At 39.3% G+C, this 15,504-nt stretch overlaps 3 protein-coding genes across 7 annotated transcripts in view; 2 read left to right on the forward strand and 1 right to left on the reverse strand.

The window, feature by feature from the left end:
* The window catches only part of rbfox2 (RNA binding fox-1 homolog 2), a 32,661-nt gene extending 24,941 nt beyond the window's left edge, over positions 1 to 7,720 (forward strand). For 2 of the 5 annotated variants that reach the window (XM_063883738.1, XM_063883740.1), the window contains 6 exons: positions 473 to 529; positions 638 to 785; positions 1,278 to 1,323; positions 3,605 to 3,693; positions 3,911 to 3,983; positions 4,806 to 7,720. In XM_063883738.1, the coding sequence (XP_063739808.1) occupies positions 473 to 529; positions 638 to 785; positions 1,278 to 1,323; positions 3,605 to 3,693; positions 3,911 to 3,983; positions 4,806 to 4,850 (458 nt within the window). In that variant the 3' untranslated portion in view covers positions 4,851 to 7,720. Of the gene's footprint in view, positions 1 to 472; positions 530 to 637; positions 786 to 1,277; positions 1,324 to 1,715; positions 1,753 to 3,604; positions 3,694 to 3,910; positions 3,984 to 4,805 lie in introns of those variants that run through there. The other 3 variants (XR_010165854.1, XM_063883739.1, XR_010165855.1) reach the window with 3 other exon arrangements.
* An 872-nt stretch (positions 7,721 to 8,592) lies between these two features.
* On the reverse strand, positions 8,593 to 11,042 carry LOC134865288 (retinal cone rhodopsin-sensitive cGMP 3',5'-cyclic phosphodiesterase subunit gamma-like). The gene is made up of 3 exons (XM_063884783.1): positions 10,948 to 11,042; positions 9,558 to 9,677; positions 8,593 to 9,247 (listed from the first exon to the last, which is right to left on the reverse strand). The coding sequence occupies exons 2-3, from the start codon at positions 9,665 to 9,667 to the stop codon at positions 9,130 to 9,132; spliced, it is 228 nt and encodes a 75-aa protein (XP_063740853.1). The 5' UTR covers positions 9,668 to 9,677; positions 10,948 to 11,042; the 3' UTR covers positions 8,593 to 9,129.
* Positions 11,043 to 12,204: 1,162 nt separating this feature from the next.
* Positions 12,205 to 13,353, forward strand: LOC134864898 (retinal cone rhodopsin-sensitive cGMP 3',5'-cyclic phosphodiesterase subunit gamma-like). The gene is made up of 3 exons (XM_063884226.1): positions 12,205 to 12,292; positions 12,879 to 12,985; positions 13,108 to 13,353. Exons 2-3 carry the CDS (start codon positions 12,891 to 12,893, stop codon positions 13,241 to 13,243), a joined length of 231 nt encoding a protein of 76 aa, XP_063740296.1. The 5' UTR covers positions 12,205 to 12,292; positions 12,879 to 12,890; the 3' UTR covers positions 13,244 to 13,353.
* The last annotated feature ends 2,151 nt before the right edge of the window (positions 13,354 to 15,504 follow it).

The following is a 15,504-nucleotide window of genomic DNA, read 5'->3' on the forward strand; positions in this document are numbered from 1 at the left end:
GAAGTTGCACAATAGAACTTTTTAAAATTACAACTACATTTCTGTGATATTATAAACAGAATATTAACACATTTTATAAAATATATTTACAATAATTTCCCAATTTTGCATCAATCCGTCTATCTTATAATGAAACTTGATTTTGATATAACAATAATACAATAAAGTCAGTAATGGCTTTACTGTAAGCAAACATAGACATTAATTTAACTTAAGGAGTATTGCTGCTTTTAATGTAAAAACTAAATGAGAAAACGCACTTTATATTGGAAATACAAATTAGGTTGTTTAATATAAAATACATTCCTAGGTTTGTATTATACTCATTTACATGCAGCAGCATCAAAAGGGATTTTCTAAATGAATGGTGAAGTATTATGATATTAACTTGTCCTGGTGGTGACAGATGTGCTCTATGCAGACAGGAAGCTTCAAATATTCACTCTAAACTGTCCTCTGTGTTTTACTATAGCTGGGTGGAAGTTGAGTCCCATGGTTGGAGCCATGTACAGCCCTGAACTCTATACAGGTGAGACAAAAAGGATCAATAAATGAGTGTGATGGAGAAAAAGCACAAGTAATATAAAAAATCTCAAAGGGATTGAAGACGCTTTTCCTTCCACCTTCTCTCTCTCAGTACCAGGGTTTCCATACCCAGCGGCAGCCACAGCAGCTGCCTCTGCCGCTGCAAGCTTTCGAGGCGCTCATCTGCGCGGCCGTGCCCGGCCCGTCTACAGTGCAGTCAGGGCGGCTGTGCCACAACCCGCCATCCCCACCTACCCTGGGTAAACACACACACACACACACACACACACACACACACACATTTACTAAGTTATAAATAATACGTAATAATCGTGCATGCTGCGTGTTTGAATAGATTTGTTATTGAAAATTGACGTAATTTGCTGAGCTGAAATACCATTTCCTTGTACCGCAGAGGTGATAATGATATGATACTTTAGTGCTCAAATAGAGTAGTATTTTTCTTTTAATAGACATTTGTGTCACGGTAGTATCACTCTAAAGTTGGTGCATATGTATACAAAGAGGTGGTATTTTGTCTTGCATGTTGCACGGTGTGTAATAATATCACCCTTCTTTCTTTTCTCTCTCACAATCTGCCCCGTTTTCTCACCTTTCTCTCCTAAATTGTCACTCTGTCATTCTCTACAATGCCCACATGGTGGCGCATCACACCATCTTTTTGTTTGGACTTTCCACCACCGCTCCTCTTTTCCTTTCCTTCCCTCCTTCCTCTGTCGTCTCTCTCTCAGTGTGATGGCCTATCAGGATGGCTTTTACGGTGCAGCTGATCTCTATGTAAGTATGCCTCTCTCTCCTCTACTGCTCACTCCTCATCTACAATTTCCCCCTCTTGCCTGTGGGTTTTCAAGTGTGAAACGACACGGACCAAACCCATAGAGACGTGTACTTCTGGGTGTTTTGTTTCATCACAGCTAGAGACATTTTTACCCTAACTAAATCTTAAAGGACAAATAAATTAAACTCATCACTTTAGTATTCATGAACCATCTCATATACATTACACAATGCATACATATATAAGTCGCAGCACATTCAGGAGTAGACACCTCTAGGGTTTGTCTCTGTGCATTTGTGAGTTTAGTTTGTACCAATGTGATTATGAGTGTGTGTGTATGTGTGTGCGTGTGTGACCAGGTTGACAATAGCTGTTTCTGTTCTCTCTGTAGACTAGTGTTTCAGGACATTAGTGGCAGATTGCCCCAGGTAGGGTTGACACACTCTTGTGTGAGAGCCAGTGTGCATCCTCCTCGTCTTCAATGACTGCGTGCTGCTAGACATAATTGACCATCTGAGATTGAAATGCCTTCTCTGTCTTCTTTACTAACTCACTGGATTCTGACATGGGTGGAGTTGCGGAAGGGGGAGAAAAAAATTATGTTGAAATCTGAATCACGGAAGAATTATACCGCATAAAACCTCCATTCACAAAAAATCTACAGGAGAGATGTACACCAAGGGTAATTTATGGAGAGGGCTCACAGTTGATATTTTTCCATATTACAGAGGACAATAAATCCAGCTAGCAATGTACATATTGTTCTCGAACTTATCATTTTGCTCAGTATGAAAAAAGACATTTTGTTTTGGTGACACCACACACAAAAAGGCATCTATGAATTGTATACTTCTCATAATGTTCTTATGAAAATACTTATTTACATGACATTTTCATCACACACTTGTATTCTGAAATAAGAAAAAAATGTAGGGTTAAAAAATACTGACAACCCATTTTCAAGGCAGGACATTTTGGTGTTTTTAAATGTAATTAAAAAAACATATTGTACACAAACCTCGCATATGAACAAATACGAGTCCATAAGCTTTATTGCCATGCATTGATACAAACAGGACTTAAAACAAACAATACATAAATACAATATAAAGTTGAGACTCATCCAGGAGGACAGTTTTTATCAGCAGATAATTCAGACCCCTTCCAGGAATCTCCCTATCTGTTTCACCTGTGGCATGCTAACTGAATCAATGTCGGCATGCAGACATATTTACAAGGCTGACTCCTCCCCCTGCCCCCCCTCCCAATATTCCTGCCCGCTTTCTCTTCTCCAACTTTAAACTTTCTTTTTTTGTCACTCTTTATTTCTTATCTCTTCATTCTCTCAGATAATCATTTAAACCTTTACTGTTATTATTCTTTCCTTCCTCTAAGACTCCTCCTCTTCCTCACCTCCTCTCTCTTTTCATCCCTCTGTACTATTCATGTCATTTCCTTCCCCCCCTTCCCCCTCTCCCCAGTCCAGCCTCCCTCCCATAGCAGCAGCTGTGTGGTCCTGAATGCGGGGACTTGGTCTTGACTGATCCTCTAGGGTAGAATGCAGTGGTGTTTGTTTGTTTTTTTAGGGATGTTTGGCCTAATACGCTGTACGTTCTGAGTTTTGGAAAGCATGCTGTGTCTGTCAGTGATTGGTCGCTGGCCCTGTGAGTGTGAGCGTATGCGTGTGTTTTTAATCTGACTGGCTGACTGTCTTCTTACACCTGTAGTTTATTTTGTGTCTGTTCATCAGCTGTTCATCCTCAACATAAATAATGACACAATCATTCCGCCACCCCTTCCCCTTTCTTTAACTGTGTGTTTTTGGTAGGGGAACCGGGGTGGGGCACAGTAATGGGTATGAACTCTCTCTCCCTCCATGTCCAACGCATAGTGGGAAAGTTAAAAGCACTTTAATGTTACACAGGGGAAGGCCACAAACACTGGAACACATAATGTACAATTACAGATGATGTTGATTTTACTGGGTTAGTCATGGAGGGAGAGACCGACAGAGCCTGAGCTACATCCTTGTGAATGCTGTACTGCACCAGATTAGCCAGTTTTGCTGACTGTCTGCTTGTTAATCTTTCGCTCTCTTCTCAGCAGTTTCTCTCACAATGTAACCATTTAGATCAACTAATAGTGATATTGTAAAGAAAACGGCAAACTTTAAACACTAACTTACTCTTGTTTCTGTTCCGTCCCACCTCTCCCTTCATTGTTTCCTCTTGTCACACACACTACCCCCTTCCCTCTCTCCCCTTCATCGCCTCATCACAGGGTGGTTATGCAGCATATCGTTATGCCCAGCCGACTGCGGTAGCAACTCCCGCAGCAGCGGCAGCTGCAGCAGCAGCTTACAGTGACAGGTGAGTGAACACAGAGACGTGTCCTCAGATGATACTCTTTTTCAGGAGTCACTTTATTTAAAAAGCACATTCAAAAAATCTAATTGTATTACAATTTCAACAACCTTTCCTGTAGTTACAGTAATCTTGTCACGTGGTAAAAGCCAAATGCCCTTTATTTCCACTAAAAAATATTATGAGATAACTCATGTATTATGCTTTTGTCTTTTTCTGATAGCTACGGACGAGTTTACACAGCAGACCCCTACCATGCTGCGCTCGCCCCAGCAGCCTATGGCGTTGGAGCAATGGTAAGTTCCCAAAGCCCATATTATGTAAAACAATTAAACAATAAGGCAACGGATATATTATTTGTTTCTTATTGTCAACAACTGTCATGAAAGAGCAAAACCAACAACGTGTTTCTCTCTCAAAACTTTATAACTTCCCTTTCCTGTCTGTAGCACTTCATAAGCACACTAGTATACTGAAGATGTAAATATTTGCAAACAAGTGTAGCTTCGTTTCATGCTCAGTAATCACTTAAATTGAAACATCTTGGCACTTTAGTTATGAGCAAACATTTTTAAAGAGGAATAAATAGTACATTGGTTAGAAGATCTTTTTAGCTGCTAATTATAATGTAGTGAGTGCATCGGTGTTTACACGTCTTAAAACTGGATTACGAACTGCAGAGCATGGAAAAGCCCTGAGGCGCTGAAAGCTTGAGGTTAACTTAATTTAAATGTTGTTTGGGAATGTGTAGCATTCAAAAACAATATCTACGGACCTAATGGAAGAGACGTTGCACAAATAGTTTCATTATTTTTGTCCAAGGGCCCTTCACTAGTTTAATGTGGTTATGACCATTTAGTGTTTATGCAAGATTGGTTTTGAAATAAAATTACAGTAATGTGGCTCAATGATAGTTTATGGACAATAATAGACGTCTGCCAAACAGACGGAAGAGATATATATCAGGGTTTGACGACGCAGACAATACTTGTTGTTTGTGGAGTTTTTATGGAGTTTATTTACAATAAGGATAATATAGATGCCAGAATGATATTTGAATGTGTAAAGTAATTGTGAACATTTGACTAACCTAGTTTTTTTGTGTGTGTGTTTCACAGGCCACACTGTACAGGGGAGGATACAGTAGATTTGCCCCTTACTAAAGACACTACACTTTCCAGGAGCTCCTCTCTTCCATTGATTTTCTCTGAAAGAGCTCCCTCTGTTGTCGTGGAGGTGGACTGCACCCAGTTTTAAAGTGTGGCGTCGACCACAACAAGATATTTCAGATCCCACCCCAGAGCAGTCCCAAGTTTTCTTATATACGCTACTACAGAAATAGAGGAATGCTGTATTAAAGACTGATCGATGGCCTTTATATTAAAACAAAAAAAGAAGAAAAAAAAGGCAATAAATGGCCACCTTCCCTATTGCACGGCTGTATTATAGTCTCCCCTTCTTAATCCCTCGGCACTCAGCAGCACAAGACTTGTGATGGAGCCCAGATGTTCTTCCAAAGGCTGAAGGTGGATAACTAAACAGCTGACAACCAAGTATGAAAAAGAGCTGAGTGATGTGTGGCCTGCACTCAACATTTAAGGAGAAAGAGAGGGGATCAAAGTGTCCATGAAACTTCAGAGCGTTAGAAAGCAGGAAGGTGCCTCGAAAGAGCACCGAAAGAAAAACATTTTGAAGCAGAATGAAGAGTCACTAAAATGATAAAAACACCCACTGATGGATTTTTATAATTCCTGCTTAAGGTGGGCGGATAGTAGTGAGAGGATTTCCATTCTCGCTGTGTTCTGGTGGAGGAGACTGAACATGGCGGCTTGGAGGAAGGATGATGGTTTATAACGCTACAGAAATCACGTCCGAAGGCTGAAGGGAGGGAGGGTTATTAGAGCTGTTCCTTACCTCAAGTTTTCTTAGTATGTGGAAATGGTGAACCTTTAAACTTAAAATTGTTATGATATGCAAAGAAATTAGTTTAGAGAAAAAAGTTACCAAATTATTATTATTATTATTATTATTATTGTAATTATTCTCATTTTTATTCTTATAAAACCATTATTTTGTTTGACTCGGCAGACACTGCTGATGTAGAACATGTAGATCCAACAGTGAACCTTGGGGTTAAAACTGAAAATGAACATCAATATTACAAATATTTCCCCTTTCTGACTATTTGACACAAATATGGTCTTCATCATATTTTTCACCCACAGGATTTCACTACACTCTGTGTGCAGCCACCACTCAAACACTACAAAACTTGCAACACTAAAACATCGTCGTACTTAATTGATTTTAAACCTTAGATCCAAACAAAACCATCCAACCACAACCCTGAGGTTCATGTATTTTGTTGATCCTTTAATGTAGAGATTTATTATTTGGATTTTCCCCTCATGCTCCATCTTTTATAGAGCAAAGTCCAACATTGAATGAGTCTTCCTGAAACATACTTTAGTAGGTAAGTGTTTTCGAGATGCTGCCAGCAGCGATTACTGAGCAAGAGAGAGATTGTGGCGATGAGTTCATAGAAAATATTTAAATGCAAAACACCTTACTATTGTGGATATTTCTATACCGTTGTATTCTATATTTCCAGATTGTGGCTTTTTTTTGGCTTTTGTTTTTGTTCCAAAGATTTGTAGAAAGCACATTTTTCTGCCGTATGTATAAATATATTATCTTTATCTGTTATTGTTATTATCATAATCCTATGGCTGTCTTTATTTACTTATTTTCCATATTCTGTTTGTCTTTTTTTTATATATCTGTAAATGTTGTTCCTTCTCCAAGGTTCAATTTCAAGTTTTATTTTTTCTTCTTTGGAGTAAACATCTTGAGCCGGGAGCGCTTGAGGAAGTGATAACCTAAAGTGTGCATGTGACACTATCAAACTATTGTCCTCTCGTTAAATATTGAGTCAATCTACACACTTTTTGTTTTGTTTGGGTTGAATATAGAATCTGTTAGCATGACATTGATTATATATCGAAAACATTTTTAGCAGGAGACCGAGACATTTGGAATGAATTGCCAGCAAACCAGCTGTGCTCCTTTTCTGTTTGAGTTTTACATTTATTTAATAGTTTTGTTGTTTTGAAGCAGACTCCTTACATTTCAGTGGTTTAATCTGTCAGCCTGACCTGTATGGTCGCTGCAGATTTTATTTTTTTTAAAGATAACTGGTAAACAATGTGTTAACCTCTTTCATTAGTAGTTAATATTCCAACATGGTGAAAAACTAAATGTCATTGTGGGATATGATCTAAGTGGTGTGTAAAATGGGGCCGATGTCTTTTTTTTTCTTTTTTTTTACCTATTAACTTCAAAGCTAAGTTGTTTTTCATTTCTCACATTTGGAAAAACAGGTCAATATGATGTTTTTTTTCTATAAAGTGTGCTGCTGTTGGATTTCATCATGACATTTAAAATTTCTGTTGTAATATTTCAAAATTATTACGAATGTGCTCTGGGTAAAAAAAAAGTTTAAAAAAAAGAAACCTAGCCAAAGATGCTAACCCACAGTCCCCAACACGTTCTCAACTCAAGACGTGCTACACAAAATACACAGACGGACTTACTGAAGCCCTGACGGCATGGACAAACCAGCATGAGCGATACTTGTCAAGTTTAAAAAAGTTTTGCATGAATCTTGTGTCTTTAATATTTGACTCCTGAGCAGCCGAACCCAGTTGCGTTCTTCTTTACCACTAAACTCTCCGGAGAATGACAGGCAGCTAGCCATTTCGAAGCTAGCTAACACAAAGAGCACAGTGCGGTTTGGCAAAAAGGCCTGCTGACAAACTAAATGGCTGCCACATAAAGTGGCACCTACATTTTCCTGTCGCGGTTTTCTTGCCTCTGTATGATAGTTAACTGTGGCCATACTTCATAGTTGCTATGGTTTCTCAATGAACAGTCCTCTCCTCCTGTCCTGTCTATATCCCCCTTGACTGCCATTATGTTTTTTTGTTATTGAATGTCCATATAAAATGTTTTATATAAAAATGTTTTGTTGTGATCAAGCTTTCAGTTTGCTTTCTTTTGGCATTCTATTGTTAGTAAGATGGATGAGTGTCATTCTGTAGGTTATTACATTATTGTACACACAGGTAAGCTTTGATGGCTTATTATTTATAAAAATGTTAATGATCCTCAAGTCAGTAACATTGAGACATGCGGCAGAATTATTTGGTAGTTTAGAAACACACAGGACTTAAAGGGGCCCTATAATTTGTGACTATACTGTGACATGTTTTCATGCTTTAATGTTCAAAAAGGTCTTCATTTTTCTCATACTGCCTGTGCTGCAGCACCTCTTTTCACTCTCTGAAAGCAGAGCCCAGTCTGCTCTGATTGATTCGCCAGCCGGCTCTGTTGTTATTGTTCAACCGCTTAGAGATGTCCCGCCCCTTAACCTATCACATACAATAGTGCCAATATTACATTTTGATGTCACTATGTGATGCAAGTAAACAAAGGAGTACAATTGAGGCGTTTCAGGCAGGGGGAGGAGTGTGTGGGAGAGAAACCCCCTCTGGAGGGAACTTTGGGATTTTATCCTTAGCAGACCATTTACATGCACAAAAAACTATATAACGCACTATAAGAAAGGGAAAACTCCAAAAATCATAATAGGGCCTCTTAATAGAGCTTATTAACACATCCAGCAGAACTCTGGCAACATTTGCAATCATTTTGAGTCTCTGGTTTAACCTTCATTCCACTTTTGCCTTTGTTTTGGTCTCCACCAACTCCTGAGAGAAGTGATGGTGGCTGATGAGAGCACATTGGTTTGCAGGTGTTTAATCCACTGTACTGGACTTCTTTTTTTGGCTAACCATTAAGTTCTACTGTCTGATTAAAGAAGACAACTTTTCTTTGGGGAAAACATTTATTCACATTCTAGTACTTTGTGCACACATACATTCATGGTTCATAAAAATAGAAATAGATGTATATATATAATAAATAGCTGTACATTAAAAAGTAATAGCTCCAAAGAGGAGGAGGGTAGTGGAGCAGAAAAGGCAGGAGTCAGTAGCGAAGGTTTAGTGGTGAAAAACTGCAAAACAGTGATCAAACCTGCTTACAACAGATTCAGTCCATTGTCTCTCAGAAATGCACAAACCAAGTGCAAAGTACGGGGGGAGGAAGTTGAAATTATTGGTCATAGCTTTGACCCCTCAGTGAAGCACGTATAAATAATAATTGTATTATATAACTTTATTTTACATTTGCCAATTTCAGATCAGCTTTATTTAGATATTTGTGCAAAGTTTCCGAATAACCAGGTGGGCCTAACACAACAACAGACATCAGGTCAGGTATTCTGGAAGGTGATGGAGAACAGGGCGAGGTAGGTGGGCCGGGCGAAGGAAAATCAGTGCAGGTAGGTAAAGTGATTGTGGTGAAAACGATGCAGGGTTTCTAGACGATTCCATATTTTGCCAGGTCGCTGAGCTCCATATCCCCGAAGGCTTCCCATGGGCAGACCACTGTGATGTCTGTGCCCAGACCCTCCATGCCGGGGATGTCGTCTCCGAATCTAGAAAAGAAACAAAGTGAGTCTTACATTTCCTGGGAATGTTTGACTTACGATTTATTTGACTTTAAACTGTAACAGACACATTCAGATCCTTCAGAACCACTGGCTTCATTTAATAAGATGTTTGTTGTTATTTTTAAGACAGATCTTAATCTGAAAAATACTTTGTAGCTTCAGCTGTCAGATGCATTTTGTGGAGTCAACAACACAACATTTCAGTACATTTTAGTGGATAAGTTTGAAGGAGCAGAAAATGGAAGGGCTTAAAGTAAACATTGCATTTAAGTACAGTTCTTAAATTCTTTCTTACCCCTTCTGGCCGGGTTTAGGGGCCTTGCTCTTGAAGGTACGAGTGGTCCTCTGCTTAAACTTGGGAGGGGCCTTCTTGTCAGCAGGAGCTGCAATGCCTGCGTCGGCCATCTTTTAAGCACTGAGAGAAAAACAATGTTCTTAGTCTTCATATGTAAGACCTTTCCTCACCTTCTAACCTCTAAGCCCCATTGCTCTATGTTTGGATAATATTACACCTCCATGTCAGGTCACCACAAAGCTCCTTCAGACGCTGTTCCATAGCAGCTTTCTCTATTTTTACACCTTGGCTTTAAGGATTACTCATGGCCAAGAGACCAGAATATCACTAAATTCATGTTATACTTTAGCTTCTCCAGGGTCAGCAAACATACTGTGCCATATGTTTCACGTAATAAACCCTGAGTCTAAGGAGACTTTGCCCCCAACGACTTATTTTCAAACTCATCTAATCATTGAAGTCTTAACTTACAGTAAAGCTCTGTGCTGTGGACTTGTTGGGAAAGTACTTTGACCTCTATGGTGATACTTTGAACACGCAAACAAAACTGGTTGCTTTATTAACCACCTAGTTTGAATTTCTTCCTGATTTAAAGTTTGATCCTGCTTTTATTCAGCCACAGTCAATGATGTTAGCAGTTTGTGTGTGCTGTATGAAAAAGAATTGACACTTGAAGCAGTAAATTGATTACTAAATTGATTAATGAATTAATACAATTTTGTATTTGCGACCAGTCAAAGCACTTTTACAACACAATTCAGCATTCACACATGCATACACATGTACATGCATACAGAGGTAAAAGTTGCCGCAAAATTCATATTAATTCACACACAATTGGATTAGCCATCAGAAAAAAAATTAGGGTTCAGTGTCTTGACCAAAACCATTTCAACTGATAAGGAGCTGAGGCTTGAACCTGAACACCACAATCTGTGGATAAACACTCTACTTCATGAGCAACAGTGGCTCCTTAAGTACATGCTAATTAAATAAGACTTCAAAACAGTATTAAGAGTGGCATACATAAGGTAGAAAAGTAGACGAATAAAAAAACATATAATACAAAAGAATGCAAATTGCACAAACAATCAAATATAAAGTAACACCATGAAGGAAAAGCTGCAGGAAACCATCAGGTTCTCACTGATTTAGCTTAGACTATTGGATACATTTTTTCAAAATTGTTCAAAAACAGCACATCTCAAGCACAGCTTCTTTTGTCTACAAACATAATTCAGGTTTCTACAAATAATAGGTCACATCCATTACATGTGTTCTTCCCCACAGTATCTACCAGAAGCCATGCTTTTTATAACCACTCTTATCTATTCTCCATATTTAATCCTTCCCAAAATGTACAGACATCAAAAGCTGAGTTTGTTCTCACCTGTTATTTGCTGTGGGCTTCTTGCTGATGTCTCTCTGGTTAGTTTATGTGTTTCCCGTCTTTGCCGTGTAGTCTGCTTATATACTCACTCTTCCTAATCCCCCTGAAATAATTTTCTGAGCTCTCGGCTATGAGGTCAAGGAGGAGCTCAAAAAAGTTATGTTGTGCCATGTGAAGACGTATGAAACATTACATAATGCAGAAGGAGGTCTCCACCGGATTTTACTGGAGGCTATGAGTTGTTTTGGCAGCTCAATGTAAATATGTCAATATTGTTTTTTAAATGTGTGCATATAAAAAAAAAATTGTATAATGTTAAATCATATAATGACAACAAATACATTTAGTTGTTAATTAGGACATTTACAATGGACTGTTAAACTCATTCTTCACCTTGTTAGCAATTTGACAGATACATTTAAGCTTAAAATCATTTTACTACCTCAGAGCTTTCACCAACATGTAACAGCCTGAACCAGCTAACAACAAAAGGTAGAAAGACTTCTGTAAATTAAGATTTCCTTTGTCAAATGACGTCATTTTTTTGAGATTTTGGGTCAAATTTTGATTCTCGTTTAACAATGGAGAGTAGCATTAATGTTTAATTCCCCTCAGACATTTCTTTTTATGTCTCAATGATAAATGAATCAGTGATGTTGGCAGATGCTGTCTTAGTATTGTCCCTCTTTAACCCGAGTCCACGCCGTGAGGCCAGGGATTAGAGCTGATTGGTTAAGTGGTCTTTATTTATCTCTGTGATCTGAACGAAGCTCAGGGCTCTGTCCGCACTTTCCGGATCCACCTGCAAGTTATGTGAGGACGAGTTTGTTTACAAATAAAGTCGACGGGTTCCCAATTTTAAGTATTTAAAAAAAAAACCTATTATTTTAAAGTTACTGCTGTATCTTAAGTGATGTCATTATGACTAGGAGTCTTAAGTCTCTACATGGCAGTGGATAACCTGCATACAACTGGAAACTAAATATTAAATACGGTAATGTGTGTTTAACATACTGATGTATGTGACAGACTGACAGACAATGAATATTAATAATGACCATGATGATTCTGATAATGTTCTGGCTTCTACTTTATTGTCATTTTTATTACTATCAATAAAGGACACCTCTATGATGTCAGCTGTCTGCTTTTAGATACCTTTAGATCCTCTACTCCTGTCTGAGCTGGACCAGGAGTGGCCATAGCAGAGTTGGCATATCAAACAATGCCAGAACATCTGAGTGGATTAGAAGCTCAGAGGACTTTAAAAGGCAAAAGTCAGACAGAGACAGAGAGAGGAATACCACACGTTCATCTGAAAAACACTTTGAGACTTCGACAGAAGGTAAGATGAAACTGCAGATTTCTCCGCTCGAGTGATGGACTCAAAAATGTTTAGAGTGTCATTGCTAAAAGATCTGAAATGAGATTTGAGATTCATACTAAAAAGACTTGCTTTGTGCTAGACTTCATTGTGCCTCTTTTTACTTATGACATCCGATAAAGAGGATTTTGAAAACTGGTTGTAGTTTTATGGTTGTATATATATATAAATATATGGATGTTGACATGTCTTTACTCACACCTCTATCTCTATATAGAGGAGATCACTGGTCGAATGTTGGAGAGTAATTGGAAAAGGCAATGCACATTCATTTGTAAACCCCCTTTAAAATAATTTGTAGAGCACCTTCTAAAAGCACGGGCATCCAAAGAGCTGTATATAAGACTTAAAAAGGCATTAATACAATATGTTAAATGTACACAAGACAAAACAATATTAGAGCATACATCTGTGTATGGGATATCAGAAAAATTGCATTTAAAGTTATGTTGCCGCGAGAGACTTAAATAACTTTGTGACAAAGCAGTGGCAAACAGAGACAGCTTTATGACTCAGAGGATGTCATGTTTTTCCCCCACTTTTTCAGTAACTAACTAAAATGGCAGACGTAGCCATTCCCAAAGCCGCTCCTAAATTCAAGCAGAGGGCCATGCGCACCTTCAAGAGCAAGGCACCCAAACCAGGCCAGAAGGGGTGAGATGGATTTAAGATCAAACACATATGCAATATTTAAAGTATATTTCTTGCTGTGGCATTTCAGATTCACTCTTTTAATCATTAAGCACTCATCCAATCTCTTTTGTTCCTGCACTCAGATTCGGAGACGACATCCCCGGCATGGAGGGTCTCGGCCCAGACATCACAGTCTGTGGGAAGCCTTCGGGGACATGGAGCTCAGCGACCTGGCCAAATATGAAATCGTCTAGCCCCGAGTTTTCACAGTTCTCGTAGCAGCTGAAATCTTGTTCATTTAATCTTGTTGGCTCCAGAGAGGCTAGAGCTTTTGATCATTGAAAGGTGTAACCTGAAAACAAAAGTAAAAATCCAGCACTATCTCTTTACTTTAACAATTCTCCATCATTCTCAAAACGAGTGGTGTAAGCAGCTCTGGACCTGAGCGTGTACTTCGCCCAGAGGAAGATAAGAAATTCAATGCAGTACCATTTGTAATATAAAAGAGGTTTTGATATACAGTGGGGCAAAAAAGTATTTAGTCAGCCACCAATTGTGCAAGTTCTCCCATTTAAAAAGATGAGAGGCCTGTAATTTTATCATAGGTATACCTCAACTATGAGAGACAAAATGAGAAAACAAAATCCAGAAAATCACATTGTAGGATTTTTAAAGAATTTATTTTCAGATTATTGTGGAAAATAAGTATTTGGTCAATAACAAAAGTTCATCTCAATACTTTGTTATATACCCTTTGTTGGCAATGACAGAGGTCAAACGTTTTCTGTAAGTCTTCACAAGGTTTTCACACACTGTTGCTGGTATTTTTGGCCCATTCCTCCATGCAGATCTCCTCTAAAGCAGTGATGTTTTGGGGCTGTCGCTGGGCAACACGGACTTTCAACTCCCTCCAAAGATTTTCTATGGGGTTGAGATCTGGAGACTGGCTAGGCCGCTCCAGGACCTTGAAATGCTTCTTACGAAGCCACTCCTTCGTTGCCCTGGCGGTGTGTTTGGGATCATTGTCATGCTGAAAGACCCAGCCACGCTTCATCTTCAGTGCCCTTCAGTGACGTGTGGTGAAGTTCATGGCTGGTGAGGCACTGACGTCATCACAATCAGATTTGAACTGGACTCACTAGCACCCACTGCCATGAGGCAGGAGAACTGCGTGCCTCACCTAGTCTCTCTTCGCAGCGGTTTTGCTCAGCACAAGAGACACGTTACAGACATACAGTTGACAAAAAACACTGTATATTATATACACCAGCTAAAGTATGGAAATTAGTTAATATAGCCAGAGTGTTTGAACATTTTAATAGCGACATACAGACAGACAGCAGTTACAGTCTCACTGTATAGCATGTCAGCAGGTTGGTGCCTCACCGAGCAGCCGTTCTCAGTGTTTGAACGTGAATATGAAAATTCAGCGATTTTGGATCAAAATAATGTAAAACTGGTGAAATTAAAAGGAAAATAACTTTATAATACAAACAACTGGATAAATATGATCATTAAATGTATTTCTTCATTTTACTTTTCATGATGACAGGTGAGGCACGGCCTCACATGCCTCCCCTCACCGCACGTCACTGGTGCCCTTGCTGATGGAAGGAGGTTTTCACTGAAAATCTCACGATACATGGCCCCATTCATTCTTTCCTTTACACGGATCAGTCGTCCTGGTCCCTTTGCAGAAAAACAGCCCCAAAGCATGATGTTTCCACCCCCATGCTTCACAGTAGGTATGGTGTTCTTTGGATGCAACTCTGCATTCTTTCTCCTCCAAACACGACGAGTTGAGTTTTTACCAAAAAGTTCTATTTTGGTTTCATCTGACCATATGACATTCTCCCAATCCTCTTCTGGATCATCCAAATGCCCTCTAGCAAACTTCAGACGGGCCTGGACATGTACTGGCTTAAGCAGGGGGATACGTCTGGAACTGCAGGATTCAAGTCCCTGGCGGCGTAGTGTGTTACTGATGGTTGCCTCTGTTACTTTGGTCCCAGCTCTCTGCAGGTCATTCACTAGGTCCCCCCGTGTGGTTCTGGGATTTTTGCTCACCGTTCTTGTGATCATTTTGACCCCACGGGGTGAGATCTTGCGTGGAGCCCCAGATCGAGGGAGATTAGCAGTGGTCTTGTATGTCTTCCATTTTCTAATAATTGCTCCCACAGTTGATTTCTTCACACCAAGCTGCTTACCTATTGCATATTCACTTTTCCCAGCCTGGTGCAGGTCTACAATTTTGTCTCTGGTCTCCTTTGACAGCTCTTTGGTCTTGGCCATAGTGGAGTTTGGAGTATGACTGTTTGAGGTTGTGGACAGGTGTCTTTTATACTGATAACGAGTTCAAAAAGGTGCCATTGATACAGGTAACGAGTGGAGGACAGAGGAGCCTCTTAAAGAAGAAGTTACAGGTCTGTGAGAGCCAGAAATCTTGCTTGTTTGTAGGTGACCAAATACTTATTTTACCGAGGAATTTACCAATTAATTCATTAAAAATCCTACAATGAGATTTCCTGGATTTTGTTTTC

The sequence above is a fragment of the Eleginops maclovinus genome, chromosome 5 (assembly GCF_036324505.1).
Source record: "Eleginops maclovinus isolate JMC-PN-2008 ecotype Puerto Natales chromosome 5, JC_Emac_rtc_rv5, whole genome shotgun sequence".
Lineage (NCBI taxonomy): Eukaryota > Metazoa > Chordata > Actinopteri > Perciformes > Eleginopidae > Eleginops > Eleginops maclovinus.